General features: G+C 44.9%; 1 protein-coding gene across 1 annotated transcript in view; it reads left to right on the top strand.

Moving 5' to 3' along the window:
* MBD5 (methyl-CpG binding domain protein 5) overlaps positions 1-20,811 on the top strand; it is a 46,178-nt gene extending 25,367 nt beyond the window's left edge. The window contains exons 6-11 of the mRNA XM_088529153.1: positions 6,997-8,028; positions 9,213-9,427; positions 11,007-12,209; positions 16,756-16,829; positions 18,738-18,813; positions 20,223-20,811. Of these exons, the coding sequence (XP_088385279.1) occupies positions 6,997-8,028; positions 9,213-9,427; positions 11,007-12,209; positions 16,756-16,829; positions 18,738-18,813; positions 20,223-20,294 (2,672 nt within the window). The 3' untranslated portion in view covers positions 20,295-20,811. The remainder of the gene's footprint in view (positions 1-6,996; positions 8,029-9,212; positions 9,428-11,006; positions 12,210-16,755; positions 16,830-18,737; positions 18,814-20,222) is intronic.
* The last annotated feature ends 1,201 nt before the right edge of the window (positions 20,812-22,012 follow it).

The following is a 22,012-nucleotide window of genomic DNA, read 5'->3' as shown; positions in this document are numbered from 1 at the left end:
CCCAGTTTCATGGAGGAGATTGAGTGCAGGCGACGTTCAAGGAACGCACAGTGCATAAAGGCAAAGACATGGAAAAAAACATTTGGAAATAAAGTTGATAAGGGAAACCGAGGGAACTAATCTAATAACCATAGCTAACAGGATTAAAGATAATAAGATATCTCAAATATCTGAGAATCAGAAATATAAGGAGCTCCAGGTCTAGAAGTTTAGTAGTGACAAATAAAGGACAGATACATATTGGGACAAAAAATGTCTTGAGGCTATCATGGATCCAGGATACTAAAATTTTAGTGGTGAAACTTAGAGATTAGAAGAACAGTAAGATACAATTAAATAAGGAGGAGCATATGTGACCACTTAGGAGTTTCTTTCCCACTCAGGCAAAGCCCATGTTAATGCAGCCAAGTATAGTGCAGTAGGATTGGGAATGCGGAATTGAGCGTGGAACATTATCTTGGAACACAGCAACTCAAGGGAGTCTTTGATTTAACAGCTTTAATGCAAATTGTCAGGAAAAAATATAGAGAGGTTAAGCAGGTCTTTGGAAGCATGATGTGAACAGCATCGCTCCCGTGTTAACTTCTGCCAAGCTGCTATTCCTCTCTCTTTCCTGGTTTTAAGTTGGGGGTAAGTATCCTTCCTGATCTCCCAGGAGTGTCAGGAATAGAAGTGCTTTAGGTTTGGAGGCAGGTAGAAGGGATAAGGTGCTGTAACCATTCCCATATTTTGATGATTTTTGGAAACTGAAGCATAAATTCTAGTCCGAAGTTTTGGTTAGATGTACTATTGGATATAGTAGTAACCTTCAGCATAGCGTGGGCCCTTGGTTCTCTGAAAATTGTCTTCCTTCAAACAAAATAGGCTGTTCTAGAAAATACTCAACATAACAGTATGGTCAAAGTTTACATCAGGGTGCAAACCACTCAGCTTGTCCAGCGTGCCCTATTTGAATACATGTGCCCTTTGGATTTGCTCCCCCAAATTACTCCTGCAGGTCACTGAAATATAAAATGAGTAGAACTTTTCATCACACTTTGCAGTTGGAAGAGTGGCTGGCTGGCAGCCTGCTGGAGACTTGTGTTGTCTGGAGAAGCCTCCTATTCCATTTCAATCCCCCCAGACAGGATGTCAGCGAGGTGCTCTCCTAATTGCAAAGCAGATTGCAGCGCTCTATTGATTTTTGTCCTTCCGTTTGTTTAAATGTACAGAGAGACTTTTGCTCAGGGCCAAAAAAAATTACAATTATAAGGAGTTACTGGTAGTTGAAACTTAGCGCCACTTTTTTAATATTCACTTGTGGGCCAATATGACTGTTTTAGGAAGGAAAAAAAAGGCATTCATTTCTTATTCAAATGAGGACTCTAAAGAATAGGGGAAACGTTTGCTATGAAGTCTAGGATATCCAGGGGACAACCTGTGTGGTGGTCGTCTCGCTGGTGTCGTTGGACATCCTGACAATCTGCTCTTCTCACTCTTGATAGGAGAACACAAACCCACCCTCATCTCCCAACATAAAGGAATTATTGCCCTAATAGTCATCAGAGATCACATTATCTGCAGCCGTAATAGCCAACGTGTGGCAGACCCTTGTGCAGTTGGTGCAAACTTACCTGCTGCCATCATGTTTGCAGTAGGTGAAAAATTTAGGAGTGGAATAGAGTTTTCTAATTACCTGTATTTATGAATACAGGTCCACTGTGCTCAGCACCTGATGTGTTTTACACATGGCTCCTTTTATTTTATTATTTTATTATTTTATTTTATTTTATTCTATTCTATTCTATTTTATTTCGTATTGTTTTTCATTTGAATTTGCCACTCCCAATAATCTACACCTGTGGCTACCCAGGCTCCTGTCAGGTCAGTGTGTATTTTGGCTGCCGTGCCCATTTATGGGAATTTCTATTAATAAAAATCAGAAGATTTATTAAAGAAAGTGCAGAAAGATGGGTCCTGTTTTTGCAAAGATCATGATCATGGTGAAAACGTGAATTAATAAAATACCAGATTTCCTATACATAGTTGGCTCTCCACATCTTCTGAAAATAATCTTAATCACCTCATTTTAAGCATTGTCATAGAAGGTGCTTCGGGTTTTTTGCCCTTCCACAAAAGATTGGAAAGCCTGGGTCTTGGTTACGTTCCTTCTGAGCAGTTGGCAGAGGCCGTGCTGTGTTCCTGGATGGGTTTTTTCCTTAGGATGATCCGCTGGGCTGGAGTTTCCCCATGGGCTGGTTGCAGGTGAGGCCCGTCCGACGGTGCCGCCCCGCGGTGACCAGGACGGGCTGTGCCTGGCCGGGGCGCTCCGGGTTCCCGGGTCTGCTCCAGGGAATCTGCAGGGTTCCCTCTGCCAGAGCCGCCGGGTTCCGCTCCAGGAGAGGAGGGAAAGGCGGAGGTTTCAGCAGGGAGCTCGCCGTATGACCCAGCAGTTAAATGTCAGCCTGGTCAGGGTTTCAGACCAGGAAACGTTTTAAGCTTATGCATGCAATACAGAAAATATCAACTGTAAAATAGTGCTGACTGCATTTTGGGTCTAAATGCAGAATTGCAAGGATTCGCAGATTTTAAAAGTAGTGTATACAAGATTTATTTGTTTCTAAGCTCTTAAAATGCTTTCTGTATTAATGTCTTAACGATCTGGAGCAAGTCCTCCCCGAATTACAGCAGGATGCAGCCAATGTTGTTTGGCGGGCGGCAGGAGGAGTTGTTTATTTCTTTATTCATTTTAATTTACGAGTTTTGATTTTCAAAGTGCTTTCCTGAAAGGAAAAGCACAATTTTGTGTGAGCACTTTTAATTTCCTAAGTGCCTGATGGAATACCAGTTCCATCAGTGCAACGTTCAGACTTGTGAAAGGTTAGGATGCATAACGGGTAGTTTACTTACTTAGAGAAATGTACTGTAAAAAGTTCTTTGCATTACCACCTTCCAACTGGTATATTGGAATTGCAATTTTGTGTTTTATTGCAGAAATACAACGCAGTTTGTGTCCTTTAACTTTACGCCAATGCGTTCGGTGCCTGGGGAGGCTACAGCAATTTGCTTTCAGTTTGGGCTGTCTGGTTTTCAGGGAAGTTGCTCATTCCTCACTGCACGCAGAGCTCTGGGTGCTCCCGTGTGATTTCATGCAGACAGAGTCCTCCTGCGGCTGCAGAAATTCTTGAGAAATTGGGAAGCTTTGGGTACCGTTTCCCCTCTCCCCACTCGTGAGCTCACAGGACCTTAGAGCTAGGAAGGAAACTAGGGAGCTCTGCCTTCTCCACCTCCCTGGAACTTACTTATTGACCTAAGTAAAATGTAGTTCTAATTGTCGTTTTTTAAAGATACTTTACTAAAAAATAAATACTAGGGTAGGAACTTTCTCCTTTCTCAGGTTTTCTCGGCAGCCTTAGCAAGGGGTAGCAACCCGAAGGAGTTCCAGACCTATGTTGCAAATGCAGCACTTGGCCTGTTCAGCTGGTGCTGGTTTTGGATACCAACACCCATGCGATTCCGCAATGTATTTATTTTGCCATTAAGTTGAAACTAAACAGTTAAAAACAGGCACTTCCAAGGCAGAGTAGCATGTATGAAACTAGTCCTGCTTAGACTCTTTTTGTGGGAAAAATGCAAATAAGGATGTAGTTTGCTTACATATATGTTACATATATGTCATTACATGGGAAAGCAACACTGATATGTGAGTGACAAACACCTTCCACTCATGTAAAGTGAGCAGAGAGAGTGAATCTCCCTGATTTCAAAGTACATATGAGCTGTATTTCCTAGTACACAGCCAAGTGATTTCCTGGTACGTACGATGTTAGTGCATCTGCTTACGGACACCTCTCAAGCAGCTCTTCAGAAAGAGGAGCCAGGGCCGGTCACAAAGCACAACCCACACGGGAAAGCAAACAGAACAGAAATGCACATAATGAAAGCTAAAACGTGAAAAAATGTATATCCTCTTGATTTTTTTATTCCCAAAGCATTCATTCGACCCTCCAAGATGCTAGGTTTATTTTTTGCCGCTCTGGATATCTCTTCTAGTCCCAGCACTGCAAAGGCAGTTCCTTTCAGCGACTGTAAAAGCTCTTGGCAGAACTCTGTGCCTGCAAGGTTGGGGAGCCTGGATTCATCCTCGCCTTTCTTTACTTCTAACTCCTTCATCTTTTTTCATTCTGCTTTTGCTCTAAGAACTTCTCATTATTGAGGACTTTTTTTCCTGAGATAATAGCATTTCGGGTGCCTTAGGATGCCAAATGTCATGTTTTCACAAAACATGCAGTAAAACTTGGGCTTTCCTCTTGGCTTTCACCTCCCTTTCACATTTCTCATTAAAACACTGGCTATCACCGTGGAGTCCAGGTAGGGCATGTGAGGGAATGGCTGGTGCTGCGGGGCCTCCACTCCTCTTCTCTCCGTCCTTTTGGGGGCCCAAAGGAGATGCAGGTGGCCTCAAGATCATGTACGGTCCAAGATACTCCTTTGAACAAAAAGTGGGCATCGCTTTCGTACCCGATCTCCTCAAGAGTCAACACGATGAAACTGCTCCGCTCCACGCTGCATCTCAATAGATTTTGTCTTGAAACTGGAGGGAAAGGCAGTTCAGAGGTTTCTCCTAAGAGATGCTCGGTTCTTGTCTTGTCTCAGAAAGTTCCGAAATTATGTGTGTTTTATAAGGAAAATAATAAACAATTCAGTATTTTGTCTTTTGGGCTGTGGTAAAGAATTGAAAAGATGTCTAGCAGCGCTGTATTTTAATGCAAATGGGTTTGCATGTGTTTCTCCATCTGGAATATTGACTTGTTAGCGATGATGTTTTGGAAGAGATTCATAAATTGCATCCTGCCACGGCCGTGTGTCGGTGCCGATAGATGTGTTCTGGAATGCAGTCGTGACAAGCGTAGGAGCTGCAGAACCTCCCAGTTCTCCACAACTTTTCCCTCCCAATTCCTGCTGCGTCGTGCTGGGAGGCAGGTCCACGAGGGGCAGCAGCTCCTCGCTTCCCAAAAACAGTCTTTAAATCTCTCATTTCTCACGTCTGGATTGAAATAAACATTGCCTTCCTACTACTCAGTTCCATCAAGATTTTCTTTCTCCCAGTAGCAATTAATTAATTGCCTCATTATGCTGGAGGAAGGGCAGGCCTTGAAGACACTGTAGGCCGCTCAGGTTGGGCTTCTGGAAGTAGGCCTTAATGGGGGATAGGAAATAGACTGTTTTTTCAGCAAAAAAATAAGCAACAGTTTTACAGTTCTGAGATAAACTCTTCAGTGTGATCATTTACCTGACTGGAATGGGAAATACGATCATAAATAGGTTAGAAACAGATTAGTCCACTCAAAAAACCCTGAGTGAGGTTTTATATTCGTAAGCGCTAAATATAGAATACTTGCTTAGACCTGAATTAAAGATCTACCCGTGTGCTGCTGGAAACAGTGAATGAACCTTCCTCTAGGGAAGGCTTCCCTGTCCGCCGAGGAAAAGACTTGTGTGTATCAGCTTCTCCCTATTGCGGGAGGAAGAGTTCCTAAAAAAAAGTGAAGAATTGCTGTTTGCTCTTGTATCTCTTAAATCTGCGGTTTCCTCTTTGGGACTTGCACGTAAATCCTCGGAGCATGAGCTCTGAATAGTCTTAAAAATAAATGGATAAATAAAAATAAATAGATAAATAAAAATAAAGCTTTTCTTTGTGAGCGAGAGCAGTTTTGGGCGCTGCCCGGCGGGTGCTGAACGCAGCGCCGCGGAGGAGACAGAAACTGCTAGAAACAGGGGTGGCTCTGTCGTGAGAGGAACTTGCCTTTTTCCACCAAGACCTGAAAAAATATTGCATTCCTTTTTGGAAAACGTAATTTAAAATATTTCAAATATTAGTTTAACATTAAAAAAAGGAAAAAATGAGTTATATTTTAGTTGAAATGTCTAGGGGATTTGTGTAGCTGAATTTGGATAACCAGGTTTTTAAGTTGTGTGTTAGGAATAAATCATGTTGGCAATGCACGTGGAAAGGGATTCCCTCCGTTCTGTAGCAGTCTTAATTTTCATGTCTTCTTGAGCTGTCAGCACTTTGCCCTACTTACCAGTTAGTGGCATATAACTTTTTGAATAGTGTTTCTGTAGAAAAACACTTGCTACCTGTGGCGCTTCCTCATACTAGCTATGCATACAGGCAGTTTGGAATGGAAAATAGTTACATAGCATCAAAAACGGAGTTTGTTTTAATATGTATTTTTAATGTATGCTCATTCTCTAATGCGATGCATAAAGCAGAAAGGCATCTCTCAAGGTAATTTGTTTGCTTTAATTCTCCTTGTCCCCCGGCGTGTTTGCTTTGTGTGTGATCACTGTCACTTCAGCCCTCTCCCTCAATTAAGAGGAAATGCATAATTTATTTGAGACTTTAACTTCGGTCAAAGTGGTGTTAAGATACATGGAAATGGGGGAAGGATAATGATGCTTATTTGGGGAACACCCTCACAGTGAATCCATCTAGTTACCAAGACTTGGGCCTTCCTTCCATGCCAAGTGACGGATGTGATTAGGCCACTCCAGTTACTCGTGGTTTTTCTACACAAATAATGTAATTTCTGCACAAGTAATGTGGGAGGACACTTCCCTGGGCACCCTCCATGTCTCCAATGGATCCTTCGTCCTTGCAGTTCAGTTCGCATTGGTCCCTGGCTGATGATATTGTTACAGTTACTTTCAGGTTCATACTAATAAAAAAATATAATAAATGAACTCCTGCTCTTCAGGCAATTTAAGGGAAATGCAAGTATATAGCTACATAATTTCCGATGAGGTGTGGCTCGGTATCTAGTAGCTGAACTAATTCATTGCAAATTCCTTCATTTCTGAAAAATGCTGAAATCCGGATGCTCAAAGTGTTTTCTTTCCCATGCACAAGTTTCAAACACGACTCTTGGATTAACCCAAGTTACCTTGTGACTTTGTCGAGCGTCTCCCAGAAGGCAGCGTCCTGTTCACATATTTTGCCTTTTTGCGTTGCAGGGGTTTCGGGACCGTCATCGTCCATAGCCATAGCTGGCACCAGCCAACCCGCCATCACCAAGACCACGTCTGTTCTGCAGGACGGCGTTATCGTCACCACCGCGGCGGGGAGCGCGCTGCAGGGCCAGCTGCCCGTCGGGAGCGATTTCCCCTTCGCCGCTCACGAACACTCCCTTCATTTCCCGCAGAGCAGCGCTTCAAACAACAGCCTTCCACACTCCTTGAATCAAAACCTCCTCAATTCTCTGCCTATCTCCTTGCCAGTGAATCAGCAACATCTCCTAAACCAGAATCTATTAAATATCCTGCAGCCTTCAGCAGGAGAAGGCAAGTCTGAGGTCAACCTCAACCCCCTAGGTTTGCTCGGCCCCAATGTAAACGCTGCTCTGGCCTTCCTCTCCAGTGACGTGGACGGGCAGGTCTTGCAGCCCGTTCACTTCCAGCTGCTGGCCGCCCTCCTCCAGAACCAGGCCCAGGCAGCTGCCATGCTCCCCCTACCATCCTTCAACCTGACCATCTCAGACGTGCTGCAGCAGCCGGGTAACCCCCTGCCCTCCGCAGCGCCGCTGGCCACCCCTCCCGAGCACTTGCCGAGCGCCGCGGGCGAGAGCGGCCGGGCCGAGAGCCTCCTCGCCGCCCCGCTGGGCGCCCCGGGGCCCGGCTTGGCGGGCGCCGACGCTGCTTCCAACCCCCTGCTCCTCCCGGCCGTCTCGGCGGCCTCCGCGTTAATGGCCTTGAACCCCCAGCTGGTGGGAGGTGTCCTGAACTCGGCGGCGGGCAGCGGCGCTCCTCATCCAGAGCTGTCCATAGCCACCTCCTCCCAGGCCACCACCACCACCACCACCACCTCCTCCTCCGCGGTGGCCGCACTGTCTGTCTCCACCCTGGCCGGTGGCACAGCAGTGGTGTCCATGGCAGAAACATTGCTCAACATATCTAATAGTGCTGGGAATGCAGCTGCTCCAGCTAAGCTCAACAGTAACTCTGTGGTGCCACAGCTACTTAACCCGCTACTGGGGACGGGTCTGCTTGGTAAGTTCAACTTATTCACCCATATAAAAGGAAAAAAACAATTAAAGAGAGGGTTGGGGAGGGGGAATTTTGACTCTAATTCCTATTGTTAAAGAATCCACTTTATTCTACTCTTATTACAAGGCTTTTTCTATGTTACAGCTTGTTTATTGAGAAAAACATAACTCTTACTGTAAGAAATTATAAATACACACTCCTCTAATTCAGTAATACTAAATGCTGGTTTGGAAATTACCTTCTGTCCTTAATTCCGATGCCACCTAGGCCTACCATTTACCTGCAAACTCAGTGAGCAGTGGGGTGCTCTGGTTTTTCGGGCAGCCCAAGGCCGGGCGCATCGCCGCGGCGCGTGTGGCATCACAGGGTTAGTGCGAGGGGCTGTGCGGGACCTGCAGAACGGCCTCCACACGGACCACGAGTGCCAAAACCACAAGCACGTTCCCTGTGAGGGGAGACACGAAGCCCTCCAAGTCAGTCCTCGCACAGGGCCAGGGAGGAGCGTTGCCCTTGGAGCCCTTATTTTGTGTTTCTGTTCTCATAGCTGCTTGGTTTTGCTTTTTGCGTATTCTTGTAGTCTAGAGACCCAGGGGTATCTTCCTTGACAAGCACTTACCTCACAAAACAAGTAATAGAAAGTCCCTATATATTTAAATTTTCTTTAGATTCAGCCTACTGGACAATGTAACCTAGCTAGTGTTCCTTGGTTGTTTGGACTACACACGTTAATAAATAAACTGTTCACAGATATAAAACAGTGGTGAAGAGCTGAAAAGCATTTTACCCTGATACTTCAATCCTGGCTATGGAATCACTGCTATGAACACAACCCTGCTTTTAATTTTTCTTGGAAAATACAATCAGCAGCGATTCTGAAACCTTTACCAAAAACGTGAGCTTTTGGTGACAAGAATTAGGGAACGGCTACGTTTTATTAGTGACGTATTATTTATTAATTTTATAAAACCAGGTCCAGGAGCATATTACTTTTAGCAGAAGGTGCGGTGTTTATTTTGGGGTACTTTCTGCTTTCATGCGCAGTGAGGATCTCCCGTAATAAAGGACGGAAATAGAGCTGTTCTCTCGGTGTCACGGGGAGCGCCCCGAGGACGACGGGGCAACGGTGCCCGGGGCAGCCCGTGGCGCCGCGCGGAGCCGCGCTCACCGCGGCTGTGCTTGCCTTGCAGGTGACATGACGGCCCTCAACACCCCGCTGAGCCACCACCAGCTGAGCCACCTGCAGTCGCTCCTGGGCAGCAGCCCGATGCTCCCGCCGGCGCCGCCGCCGCCGCAACACCTCGCGCAGGGCTACCAGGGCGCGCAGGGCTTCGCGGGGCAGCCCCCGGCGCCCGGCCCGCCCGCCACCCCCAACCCCATGGCCTGTCTCTTCCAGAACTTCCAGGTAGGCACCAGCGGGTTCATGCAACCCCCATCAGCTGGAGCTGCGTCCTCCCGAGGCTGCGTTGTTGTCGCCGCCTGTTTCAAGCAATACGGTGTTCACAGCCTCTTTCAGGAGGTTTTGCATTTTGCAAATGGGTATCATTTGTTATGGAAATTTTATACCTTCTTTCTTAGAAGTTGGGTATAATTTCTTTGGAAAAAAACAGAGTTATGCTCTGCGTGTTGAAAAAAAAAAATCCTGTGCATATTCTGACAGTTGCTACACATTTACAGCAAATTATTTTTCAGGCTGAAAAGATGATCATAAATTCTCTTCTGGACCACTCTGAACAATTTAGTGGTGGAAAGTAAATATTCTTAGTTTTTTACAGTAACTAAGAACTTAAAAACTGTTTGTAGTTTGCTGTATCTACCTGTTCTCTTATATTCTCCCTGAAGCTGAAGGAAAAGTCTGAGAGAGATGGTGTGTGCTGAAGCACACAGCCGTTAGGGTTAATATGCAACAGCAGCCTGTGCAAAAATGGTACCTCTATGCCATGCCCCTAAATAGACAGTGCCTCATGTTGCAAGTGGAATTATTAAAACAATAAACTGACAGGAAGCACAGCAGCCAAGCTGGGTGATAAAGTTGGTTACAATGTACATTTAATATTGTGCAATTTTCGCATGGTTGCTGCAAAACTCACAAGGTAAAGGCTGAAGCATGTAAATGCCTAATGCCAGAGAGTGCTTTTACCCTCTAAGAAGGAAGAAGACGTGTCATTTTCTCAGTGTAGACATTTCACTGCTATTGCAAAATCACAGTCCTGTAATTGTCTATTACCTTTCTCTGATTTTGTGTGAATTTTGCTAGCTTTATCTCATTTTTTGCTCAATTATATGAACACTTAGTAATGGTGAGTATTCAAAGGAGCTTTAGGAAATATTTTGCCCTTGTCACTTAAAGCTTTTTGTTATTGCACTGCGATTAATATTGTTGTCTTCACTCCCTACGGATGTGACAAGAAATACAAAAAGCTCCGTTACTTTAATCTGGAGGTTGCAGTTTGCTGAATAGCTGCAATGCGAAGGGAGGCAGACGTGGTCAGCAAGGGGCTGAAGTGAAAAGAGACCTCGTGAGGGGAGCACGTAGCAAATGGGGGGAAGGAGAAATGTTTGGCACTTCCTAAAGGGCAGTGGTGGCCTCTGGTGCAAAAGTTCAAACAGGAGCGAACACAGAGGAGCCCATGGGAGCAGGTAGAAGAGAGAGAGGAGTAAAATCGGGGTCTGAGGAGGAGCAGAGGAAAATAGAGCAGTCACAGCGACGGGCGGTGGGTTGTATCTTTTCATGCAAGGCTGTTTTGTGGCATGAGGCAAAGTCCAGCAGTCGGGGGGTGCTTTCCTCTCAGTTATGCTCCCTTTATTTTTTTTCTATTTACTTTTTCAGCTTTAAACTTTGTCACCGATGTAAAACCCAAATCAAAACGTCTCCTGTGTTGTAACAGGTCACCCTCCTAATTTTTAATTAAAATAAAACACAGGGGAACTTTAAGCAGAATAGCAATTCCCATCTTTTCCCCCCCGGCTTTTCCTTCCCCCAGGTGAGAATGCAGGAAGATGCTGCTGTCCTGAACAAACGGATGCTCACTCAGATGGGAATGCCGGCGGGCGCCGAGAGCTCCACCGCGATGCTTCCTCCCTTCCAAGAGCCCTCCTGCGAGCTGCAGGCGCGGACGGAGGCGCCGCTCGGGGCGCAGGCCAAGGACAGCGCGGCCGCGGCGGGGGACGCCTCGGTGGACGCCATCTACAAGGCGGTGGTGGACGCCGCGAGCAAGGGCATGCAGGTGGTGATCACCACGGCCGTGAGCAGCACCACGCAGATGAGCCCCATCCCAGCGCTGAGTGCCATGAGTGCCTTCACAGCCTCCATCGGCGACCCGCTGAACCTCTCCAGCGCGGTCAGCGCGGTGATCCACGGCAGGAACGCGGCCGTGTCTGATCACGAAGGTAGGATAAGGAACACCAGGGGAACGCGAATCCTGAAGAATTCAGAACACGGTAAAAATTCAAGTGAAGGGGATGGGTATGAATATTACAAGTCAGCAAGCTGTAACACACCCAAAAAACAGTGGGAAGGGGAGCAAAGTCCTATCGGTGAGATAAATAGATGGAAATGTGATGAGTTTCTAGACCACTCTGCCCATATCCATAGCAGCCCTTGTCATGACAGGCCCAATAACATCTCCACGCTGCCGTTGTTACAAGGGGAGCAGCATCAGATACTGTTATCACAACGAAACTGTCAGAGTGATAAAATGTTGGAGGAGAATTTCAGGTATAACAATTACAAAAGAACTATGATGAGTTTTAAGGAAAGACTGGAGAACACTGTGGAACGATGTGCACACATAAATGGAAACAGGCCTCAGCAGAACAGAGGATTTGGAGAGTTGCTGAACACTTCTAAACAAGACCTAATTCTAGAGGAGCAATCTCCAAGTTCCTCCAATAGTTTGGAGAGTTCGTTGGTGAAAGACTACATCCATTACAATGGAGATTTCAATGCCAAAAGCATTAACGGGTGTGTGCCTAGCCCTTCGGATGCTAAAAGCATCAGTAGTGAAGATGACCTAAGGAACCCAGACTCCCCTTCTTCCAATGAGCTGATACATTACAGGCCGAGGACGTTTAATGTGGGCGACTTGGTCTGGGGCCAAATCAAAGGACTGACTTCGTGGCCTGGAAAACTAGTAAGAGAAGAAGAAGTTCACAATTCATGTCAACAAAACACTGAGGAGGGGAAGGTATTTTTATATATATATACATATATATATACACACACGCTTAGCTATCTATATGTCCATGCACACACACACGTGTCTATCAAAGCTTTATTTTGGTATATTTTTCTTCATTTGTGTCTCTTATTCTAGTAATACAAATCGCTTCGTTTCGTACATATAAATCCATAGATATAACTGAATTTATCCCATAATTATCTAATGAGAAATGTCTGCCAATGCCATGAAATATGCTAGATTGTGTTCAGGCTTAATTATGCTTCACTATGTAATTTGTCCACAGAAGACTTACCACACAAAACATACTGGGCTTTAACAGAAAATTGTTTAACTTAGATTTTGTAATTCTGTGACCTTCTGACTGTGCCTGCGCAAAGTGGTTCTGTGTGTAAGGTGTTTGTAGCCATCTAGAAGTGGTGAAAACCGAAAAATGTAAAACTCATCTACCCAGAATGCAGAATGTGCAATAAGTGAGAGGTTGCTGACTGACACACGCTCTTTTTGGCAGGAGATGTACAAGCTTTTCCTCCTGGACAGCAGGCTTTGAACATCTGTTAATGGGGAAGATACCACCTGGTTTAAAATATCATTTAAAAAAAAAAAGAAAATTCTAAAAATGTGTAAATAGAAAGCAAGAATCTAATGAAATAACTTTTTCTCCCTAGCACAAAGAAATGGAACCACTTAAAAATGACCTTGTCTTTTTTTTTTGCTCATATTCCTGCTGGATGCAATGCATGAAACAACCATAGGGAGGTGAGAGTGGCCGAATGGGGGGACCAGAGGCTGCTTTTTCCCCCAGAGTGGCCCAGAGCAGATGTGCAGAGCAGAGCCACCAGCCAACACGTGGCTCCTTAGAGGAATCCGCAGGGTTTGCGTGTCGAGGAGCTCGCCCTGCAGAAAGGGTTAGACCCCCAGCTGCAGCACCTATTTTATAGGCAAGCAGTTCTTAATGACACAGAGGGCTCTGGCAGACCACAAAGTGTAAAGGACTAAATAAAAATGGGCAAATGAAGAGGCGATCGACCCCGCTGTCCTGTATGAGTTACTGGTGCGCTCCTCGCGCTGCGTGAATGCAGCAAGTACGTGGTAATATCATCAGAAATTTATTGTACATGCAATCCATATTTAATACGTTTTCAGAGCTCATATTTTTGTAAGTCTTGTAAACAGCAGAAAAATTTCACACTTGCATTCCTCAGCAGTTTTGTACCTTGGCTCACCAGTTTGTGGGTATGGAGCATATAGTCGCTGTCGTGCAAACACACATGCTGCCTACCTTAATATTGTCTCTTATGTAATATATATTAGTTGCAGAATACTATATTTAAGAGCCTAGATGTTGTATTGGAGCACAAGCAGCGTGGACACGAGCTGTGGATCCCTCCCAGCTGTGCAGGTTCCCACATTGAGGCCATGGCTGGAGGCAGCAGGAGCAGCTGCTGCCTCTTCTTCATCAGCAAGTCCCACACAACGGAGCACCTTAGATTCCAAGGATCCTTCATTTAATCATAATAACACCAAATATCTTCTCCAACAAGAAATGCAGTATGAAAAACCATGTAAAGGGCAGGAGTCGAGGCTGAAAGCTGGGATATTTGAGGATGCAAAAGAGAGAGGTGAAAATAAATGTGAGGGCAGCGGGGCCCCTGCGCTAGCAGAGCAGGACAGGAGCCATCCCCATGGGTGCTCATTTTTATTTCAAAAGAAAAGAAAAAAAAGAACAAACTTGCAAAGCAAGTGGTCCTGCGAAGTCCTGCGCTTCAGAAGATGCAGCAAGGTTGGAATTCACCGTGGGAGTCGCTGGCAGCTGTCTTGAGGGTTGTGTTTTCTGAGGAGCCTTCTTGCAGCATTTTGTTTAAGTATTTGTATAATTGAATGCTAATTTCTTACCTCGTAGCATCACTTCCCTGTGCTGTGGGATTTTGTTGTGCGTCATGTGCCCTCTGCTCTCTGGATCACACGTGAATTTGATTTTTATTTCCATTTAAAAGAATTTGGGTATTCAGTGTAACATTTCTATCTGAAGAGCAGCTAGAATGGTGCTTCTCTGCCAGGAGAAGGGAGAGAGAACGAACGTGGCGATCTTTCACGATGAACACTTGCCTTTCCGTAATGGGAAAACTAAGGGAAGCAGAACAGGAGCAGCAGGACTATCCGAACAGGACACAGTTCTGTGGATACATATCTAGAGCTAAAGCAGATGCCACAAAAATAAGGGCTGGCTTAAAATGAGAGCAAAAAGGTCAGTGAGAGCCCCGCAAGCAGCGGAGACCCCTTGGGCTGTCTCTTACAGCGTTGTACCTACAGACAGGCTCCTGAATCCACAATCTTAAGCCTTTTTTTCCTCAAATGAGTATCATTTCAGAGGCAGTAGCAGCACTGGGGGGATTTGAAGTTCGAAATAACTGCAGGAAGGGGAATTCTGGTGCACAGGATGCTGGTTGGGGTGGCATGAAGCGGGGCGCCCAGCACACCCTCAACACACCCCATCCTGTCGCCGTAGACAAGCAGGGCACTTCCCAGCTTTGAGGTTGTCCTTGTAGATCGTTTTTATTTAATGAGTCTTGAGTTAAGTGTGACGCCCTATGGAGGCAGGTTACACTGCTGGGCTCGCCCTTTCCCTGGGATTTAGTGTTGGAGCTCCTTGAAGATGGCCCAGAGCACTGTGTAAACCTGGGTAAAACTTCCCTGCGGAGACTGAGCTTTGGTGCTTCTGCAGACAGAACAGATGGGGCTTTTATCAGTGCCCTGGAAATCCAATTCATGTGCATTATTCCGTGCAGAAATGGTTCATTGTAGACTTGCTTTCCGCAGCACGCCACGTTAGCAGTTCAGTCCCAACTTCAAAAAGGTCAGTAATAGGTTTTTCTATATCCTGCCATCACGAAATTCAAAAAATTAAGATACCCATTCCTTTTTTGTATTTGAGATTAAGTCCCTTGTTACCCAAGCTTCAGGTGAACTCTGCCTAAAAGCAGTTTACCATTAAACTCTTATTTTACATATATATATCTAATGGCAGACACATGCAGCCTTCAGCAAAGCGTGCTGCTTCCATACACTTACGTCTCATGGATATGGATACTCTCCAATTTAGTACTCATGGCTCCATCATGGAGTACAGCTTCATAGCTACACGCTTGGGCTAATTCTATTATTGCTCCTAATTCTGCCCAGGTTGGAAACTGTAAGGTTTTTATTTTTGTCCTTCAATCATCCCATTAAAATAAGGATGGAATCGCAGCCCGGGGGGCTGAGGGGGACGTGAAGCCGCCCCGAGCGCTCCTTGCAGGAGCTTTTGCCTTTCTACAGAGGCAAACTGCAAGACAGGTTAAATGTGGTCTGAAATTTTACTATATATAGCCTGTTTTCTGAGCAAATTTTGGACAACTTCAACTCGTCACTTCCGAAAAGCTGTTTCACTGCAAATGTGAATTATTTGGCAATCGAAAGGTTGGATTAAGAAGGAATTCACATTCAGATTTCTTTCTCAGGTTGTACATAGACTTAACAAAGTTATATTTATGGATTTAATATTCGAAGTGTCCAAGCACAAGCTGTATTGTTATTAGTGAAACAAATGTTACGTAAAGGTCTTGCAGAGTTGTGCAAAGGTTCAAAATGAGCCCCAAAAAATACAAAGCTACTAGGAAAGAAAAAGGGATTTTTGCGTTCTTTTTGTTTTGTCAATATAGAAATGACTGTGAACCAAGCTGAAATAATGTGTTAATGCAAATGCTAAAACCATGCAGATATAACTCATTTCCTTTCCTGTGTTGGTTACGTGTCCAGTCCCCAGAATACCACTTTGCAGCCCTGTGGAGCTAAGCTCAGGTTCATTCCTAATTCTGCAGATTGCTGACAAACATGCTTAAATAAAAGAGGAAAAAAAGACCTGTAGCTGAACCACATAAGCAGCTCACTAAAGCAAGCTCTTGTTAATGTGTAAATATAGCTCTTTTAGGGGCTATGAGATTTTTTGTTTCCTTTTTGAACTTGATTTAAGCATTTACTGTGGCTGTTCTGCAAAAGGAATGAATTTGGGCATGGCGTTAACAGCACGGCTGAGCTAAGGCCTGAAAACCTTTACCTGGAAATTTGGGGCAATGCAGAACTCTTTAATGTTGTTGGCATCTGTAAAAATGGGATCATGTGTATTAGATACATTAATATTTAAATGCCTTCCAAGTGGTCTGAAATGTGTAAAACTATGTGTAAAGTGTGAGTACATAATATGAGATTTAAACAACAGTGGTGTTCATATTAATACTAGAAAGAAATATGTTTTTCGTTCTTAATTTTATTTTCCTGGATGTCATGTTTTTCCTCCTTGGGTTTTTCTGGCTAGCAGTGTGCAGTTCTGTGCATGTGTGTGCGGGGAAGGCACAGGTTGCACCAGTTCCTTTCTGCTGGGAAGGTGCTGGTGTTTTCTAGGTGCGCTGCAATTTAGGCTCCGTGAGAAATGCATGTCTAGCAGCAAAGTAAAAGCAGTGTTTGATAATTGCAGGTCTGGGTAATGTGGTTTGGTGTTCATACCTTCACTCAGGTGGAGCCAGAGAAGTTGAAGACACTAACGGAAGGTCTAGAAGCTTACAACCGAGCCAGGAAAAGGAACAGAAAGTAAGTAAAAGCTCGTTTATCCCTGGGGAAATGCAGCAATTACATTACTTTGCTTCTTAAGGCTCTCGTTTTGGAGATCTCAGCAGATCTGCAGACCTTGGGAGTTTCATTTGCTCTTATCTTGCCTTCTCGCCTCTACTTACTGTTTTATAAGGACAGCAAAAACGTGAAACAGGAAGTATTTGAACGGGGAATATAAGCGTAGACCAAAAGGGGAAAACGCAGTGGAGTTTAGGAGGAGAAAATTCCTGCCCGCTATAAAAGGAGAGGAGCGGGACTCGTGGTTCCACGCTGGCCCCGGAGGCCACGGGACGCCGAGGGCCGTGAGCTCGCAGCAATAAACACCGCCCTGGGGGAATTAAATAATTATTTGTGTGCAGCTCCTTTTACGGTGCGAGCTCTGTGCCGTTTACGTGCCGTGCGCTGCGCGCGGGAAGCGCTCCCGGTGCCGGAGGGACCGTGTCCGTGCGTTTCCTGAGGTCGCGCTCCGCGTTTCGCCGCTTCCTGACGTGGGGCCGGGGAGGTGCTGCTGGCAGCTCCCTGCGGCTCCCTCTGAAGCAAAACACGCGGCTCGAGGTGACGCCATGAGCAAATGGAGAGAGGGGCAAAAGGCGAAAGAAACAGGACGATTTAAGAGAAACGTAGCTGCTTAGAAGTGGAAGAATTTCCCTCAATTCAGGGGCTGTTTGTGGCAGTGTCGCTGCTCCCATCCCGGAGCGCAGGGACGTGGTGGCTGCTCTTGTTGTCATCGGGCTGCCCCAGGTTGCCCACTGCCCTCATGTGCGTCTGTTTTCCGTGTTTCTGCCCACATGTTCCCATGTGACAGTCCCGATCCTGCTCACCGTGGACCAGAGGGAACCCCCTCCCCTTTCCCAGCTCCTCTCCAGACCTTCCTCATCTCCTCAGAAGAAAGGTCCATGCACGGAAAACCCTAAATACCATCAGAAACAGGGAAAACCCTTAATTCCGTCTCCTTATATTCCTGTGCTGCTCACGGGTTTCCTGAGGGCCTTCCCCAGGGCCATGGGCTCCTCTCATGCTGTCCCTGTTTTCCTGGACATCGTACTAGGGTGACGAAGCCACAAGCGGTCGTGCAAACAAGCCCCTACCCACAGGCCACATCCTAAGAGAAAGAAACGGGGGGAAAAGGCTATTCTGTGCAGCTTCCCGTGGGTGTTGGAATTCCTGGTGTCCTTTCATTACGGTGAGGGAAAGCAGCGTTGTGGGGTGGCTTCCCTCACCCTTCTACACTTTGCATCCTGGTAGGAGCGATGGCCACTGAAATGGGAGCTGTTCTGGTAACGCCACACTAAGCATCAGCCCAAATGCACATGTTTAAACAGAAATGCAGGTTTTAGTGTCAGTACAGAAATTTTGGTGTTTTGAAAACTCATGCTATGCACACCTGCAGAGTAAAGTACTTAAAATTTGCAATTTCTTTGAGTTCTCATTGAAGGCTAGAACTGATACAGCAGTTCTTTGCATGCACATGTATGTCCTTGGTTTAATGCCACAAAAATCAAGTGTGTTATATCACGGAGTTTCTCTGCTTGTAATGAACTTCAGGTAATTTAATGTTGAATTTTAGGTGAGCCATTAATGCCGTGTTATTAACGCTGTATTTGCATTACAGGTGGACTCGTAGCACCTTCCTAGGCAGCTCTGCTGCTTCTGAGCGAAATTCTGGTTATTTTTATCGTGTCTGTTTTGCTTTTGCGAAGCAGCGTCGCTGAGGCAGCTCAGAAACCCCTGTGGACTTGGCACGTTTTATTAGAGCACCTTTATTTCCTTTTATCCTATAGTTCCTCTGGCTGATCTGAGCTTGAGCTTGTGTCTCTACTGTGAATCTTAAAAGTTTCTCTCCACAATGCAGAATTACTGACAGCATTATTAATTTTTTCTTCCTAGAAGTGGAAAGCTAAATAACCATTTAGAAGCTGCTATTCATGAGGCCATGAGTGAACTAGACAAAATGTCTGGGAATGTAAGTCTCTCTTCATGTTAGCAATAATGTCTCCATTTGTCAATGTTTGTGCATGTGCATCGCATTGAAGACCGGGAGTGTTGGTTTGGGTTGGTTTTTAATGTAATTTTTTTGTGTGTTTGTTTAAATGAGGTAGGATTTTCAGTATTTCTCTTGCACTGAAAACTGCAAATGTGTAATCATTCGGGAAAGCTGGAAAAGATGTATAATTTTAGTTACATTGCCGATTATACTTCTCACCAAGATAGATTCCTGATAAATTTTGCACATGCAGCCTGATAATATTTGGATCAGTTCCAGTCTCGCTCATATTCCTTGGTTTTCTCTGACTGGCAATGCAAAATCAGGCTCATTTGTTTTTCACTTGAGAGAAAGTTACTGAAACTGCATTTCAAAGTGCCATTCCTTTGAATGAAACTCTATTTTGAATACACTTTTTCCCCTTCTGAAGTGAAAGATATTGTCCTGGAAGGTAAGTTAAAAAGACTGTTCTTAATTTCAAATCCAGCAGTGCTTCTTTTTAAAATAGTACACTGTTCTTTTGCAAGCTCAGTATCTTTTTAGTTTAAAAATCTTCATATTGCAGCCAATTCTGCTGCTGTAAATCCCATTGCTTTGGTTTATAAAGCCAGCATTAATACACGCGATTTGCTGTCCGGATTTTAACTATGATAGACACTGGTTCAGGGGAAGCTGCTGCAAGGGGCCTCGCGGACCTGGGTGCTCCGCGCTGCAGGAGCGCTGATGCCAGACCCTGTTGCTGAGTCGTCTTGAATTGTATTTTAATCCGCTGGTCACGAACAATTTGCAATCAGGGTTAATTGCCATGACTATTATGTTAGAAACAATCGCAGGGGGTCGAGGATTGTTCTCTTTGTAGTGACATGAGCTTTTTCTTCAGCTGCTACTGTTGAGATGTTGGTTGTTTTGAATGAAATGTATGTGCAAAGGGGCTAGTTAGCGTGGAGCATTATTTCTACTGCAAGAGCCATTAAACAGTCCGTAAAGGAGCTCTCCGAAGGCGTTTGGGAGGAGCAGGTTAACACACTGCTGAAGGATTCCTTGGTCCTTCTTGCTCCCGGACGCAGCTCGGTGCCGCCGGCAGGTGGGGGTGGCCGCCCGCGCCCGGCGTCGGCTGCTGTTTCACATTCAAATTGCTCCAGTATTTAGCTTGAGACTGAATTTCTCGATTTAAACCCAAACAGAGTTTGCTAAACGTAGCCTGTTCCTTGATAATCCTGCTTGTTTAAAGCTCTTGAGCTTCCTTTTACACACACACAACTTCCCTTAGGTTTAGCAAGCACAAGAACCGTTTCACGAGGGCAAATCCTGTGACATGTTGACTTTTAGTTATTGACTGGTTGCTTTGCCACGTGTTTGTTGCTAATTGTAAATATACTTGTTTTTAGGTCCACCAAATCCCACAGGGAGACCGACAAGTGAAGCCTCCAAAACCCAAGAGGAGGAAGATCTCTAGATAACATTGAATGTCTTTGTTACTGGTCCAGTGCTTATCGACATGACCATGCACATAAGTCTGTGTGTAGGTATTGATATAGACGTGGTTATATCAATATTTATATGAAGACAGATAGATGCCATCCCAGGGTGCTACGTGGATTAGTGGTACAATATTTTTGATGATTAGGAGGGATAGCGGTTGCTGGATAAGCCAATCAGAAATCTCGAGAGGTTACAGTAACAATGTCAGATGATTACTGATTTTTTTTTCTATAATACTAAAATTGTGATTATAAGAAATAGTCCAAATGTTTCTGAGAAATTTTCATTGTGTATATAGATAATACAGAATTTCATGGTGATATCTGAAATGTAAATATTGTACAATATTGTCATGTACAAGCGTACCTAATGCACACTTTATCTTTTATTGTACAAAAAAAAATAGTGTACAAAATTCTTTGGTTTCTATTGAGTACACATACAAGAGACTACCAGTGTAAAGTGATAAATAAAAATACAGCCTAAATGCTTTTATATGATAATGTAAAAGATGCTGTTTTTGTATTTAACAGCAGAGAGAAGGCATGATTATGTAATACCTTAATTATGACATACACTTCACGCCACTGAGTGTTCGTTTATATTGTGTGTTTGGAATGAGCCTTGCCTGGAAGTGCTGTGCCCCGGCCGCGGCCTCCGCAGGAGCCCCGAGGGATGCGGGAGCACAGGTCTCATCAGTAGCTCAAAGGCTGCAACCTTTGGTTGCGTTTTTATTTACTTAACTTTTAAAGTAGAATGCTGTAGATTTTATTAAAAGGAAAAAAAAATCAACAAAAAAAAGTAGATGGGCTATTTTAGTCAACCGTTTCTGTAGTTAAAGTTTCATAGCCACCTGATAAACGGAGCAGTTTCTATCCCCCGTAACGTTGAACCCTCCAAACCCCCTAGACTTATTAGCTAAAATTATCTAACTTCATTAACCATCTCATTTACTTTGAATGGGGCGGAGGCCCTGTCGTACTAACGTGATCGGTACTGATGACCGTCCGGTTTGGCAGGAGAGCGGAAGGGCAGCGTTTGCAGCGTTCGTCAAAGTAACTCCAGTATCCAGCTCGCAGTGTTATTACGGAAAATTAAGGGTGGCTTGCAAAACTATTAGCAACAGTAATTTTTATCAGTATTATGTAACATATCAGATTTATTTTATTTAAAAAGAATTATTTATACCATTAACAGATTCTTATATATATTAATGTGGCTGAAATGTGCAGGTTAAATCTATTAACCAAATTATTTATGTTATATTAAGTGAGAAATGTGAAACATATGTAGAAAAAAAATAATAACACTACAGATTTAAAAGTCTAAAGCTATGAGCCATTATAAAATTAACAAACGGAAGTGTAGCACAACATTATTTCCATTTTATTTCCTTTGTTTTTAACACGGCCGGTGGCGATGGTGACGGCAGCGGTGACGTGCTCTGTTGCGGAGGCTTCCCGGAGTGGATGTGGGCTCCCCGTCCCTGCTGCGGACGGGGTCCGTAATATCCCGCTCATGCGGGATCAGCAGGGACCCTGAGGTGGCTGTGGAGCCGGGCGCCGCGCCGTGAGGCGCTGAGGGCGCCGCGCCATGAGGCGAGGGCACCGTGAGGCGAGGGCGCCGCGCCATGAGGCGAGGGCACCATGAGGCGAGGGCGCCGTGAGGCGAGGGCGCCGCGCCGTGAGGCGCTGAG

Source organism: Tinamus guttatus, unplaced genomic scaffold (assembly GCF_059628265.1).
Source record: "Tinamus guttatus ecotype Peru unplaced genomic scaffold, ASM5962826v1 Tinamus_guttatus_pri_ptg000325l, whole genome shotgun sequence".
Taxonomy (NCBI): Eukaryota; Metazoa; Chordata; class Aves; order Tinamiformes; family Tinamidae; genus Tinamus; species Tinamus guttatus.
This window is presented reverse-complemented; position numbering and strand designations above follow the sequence as displayed.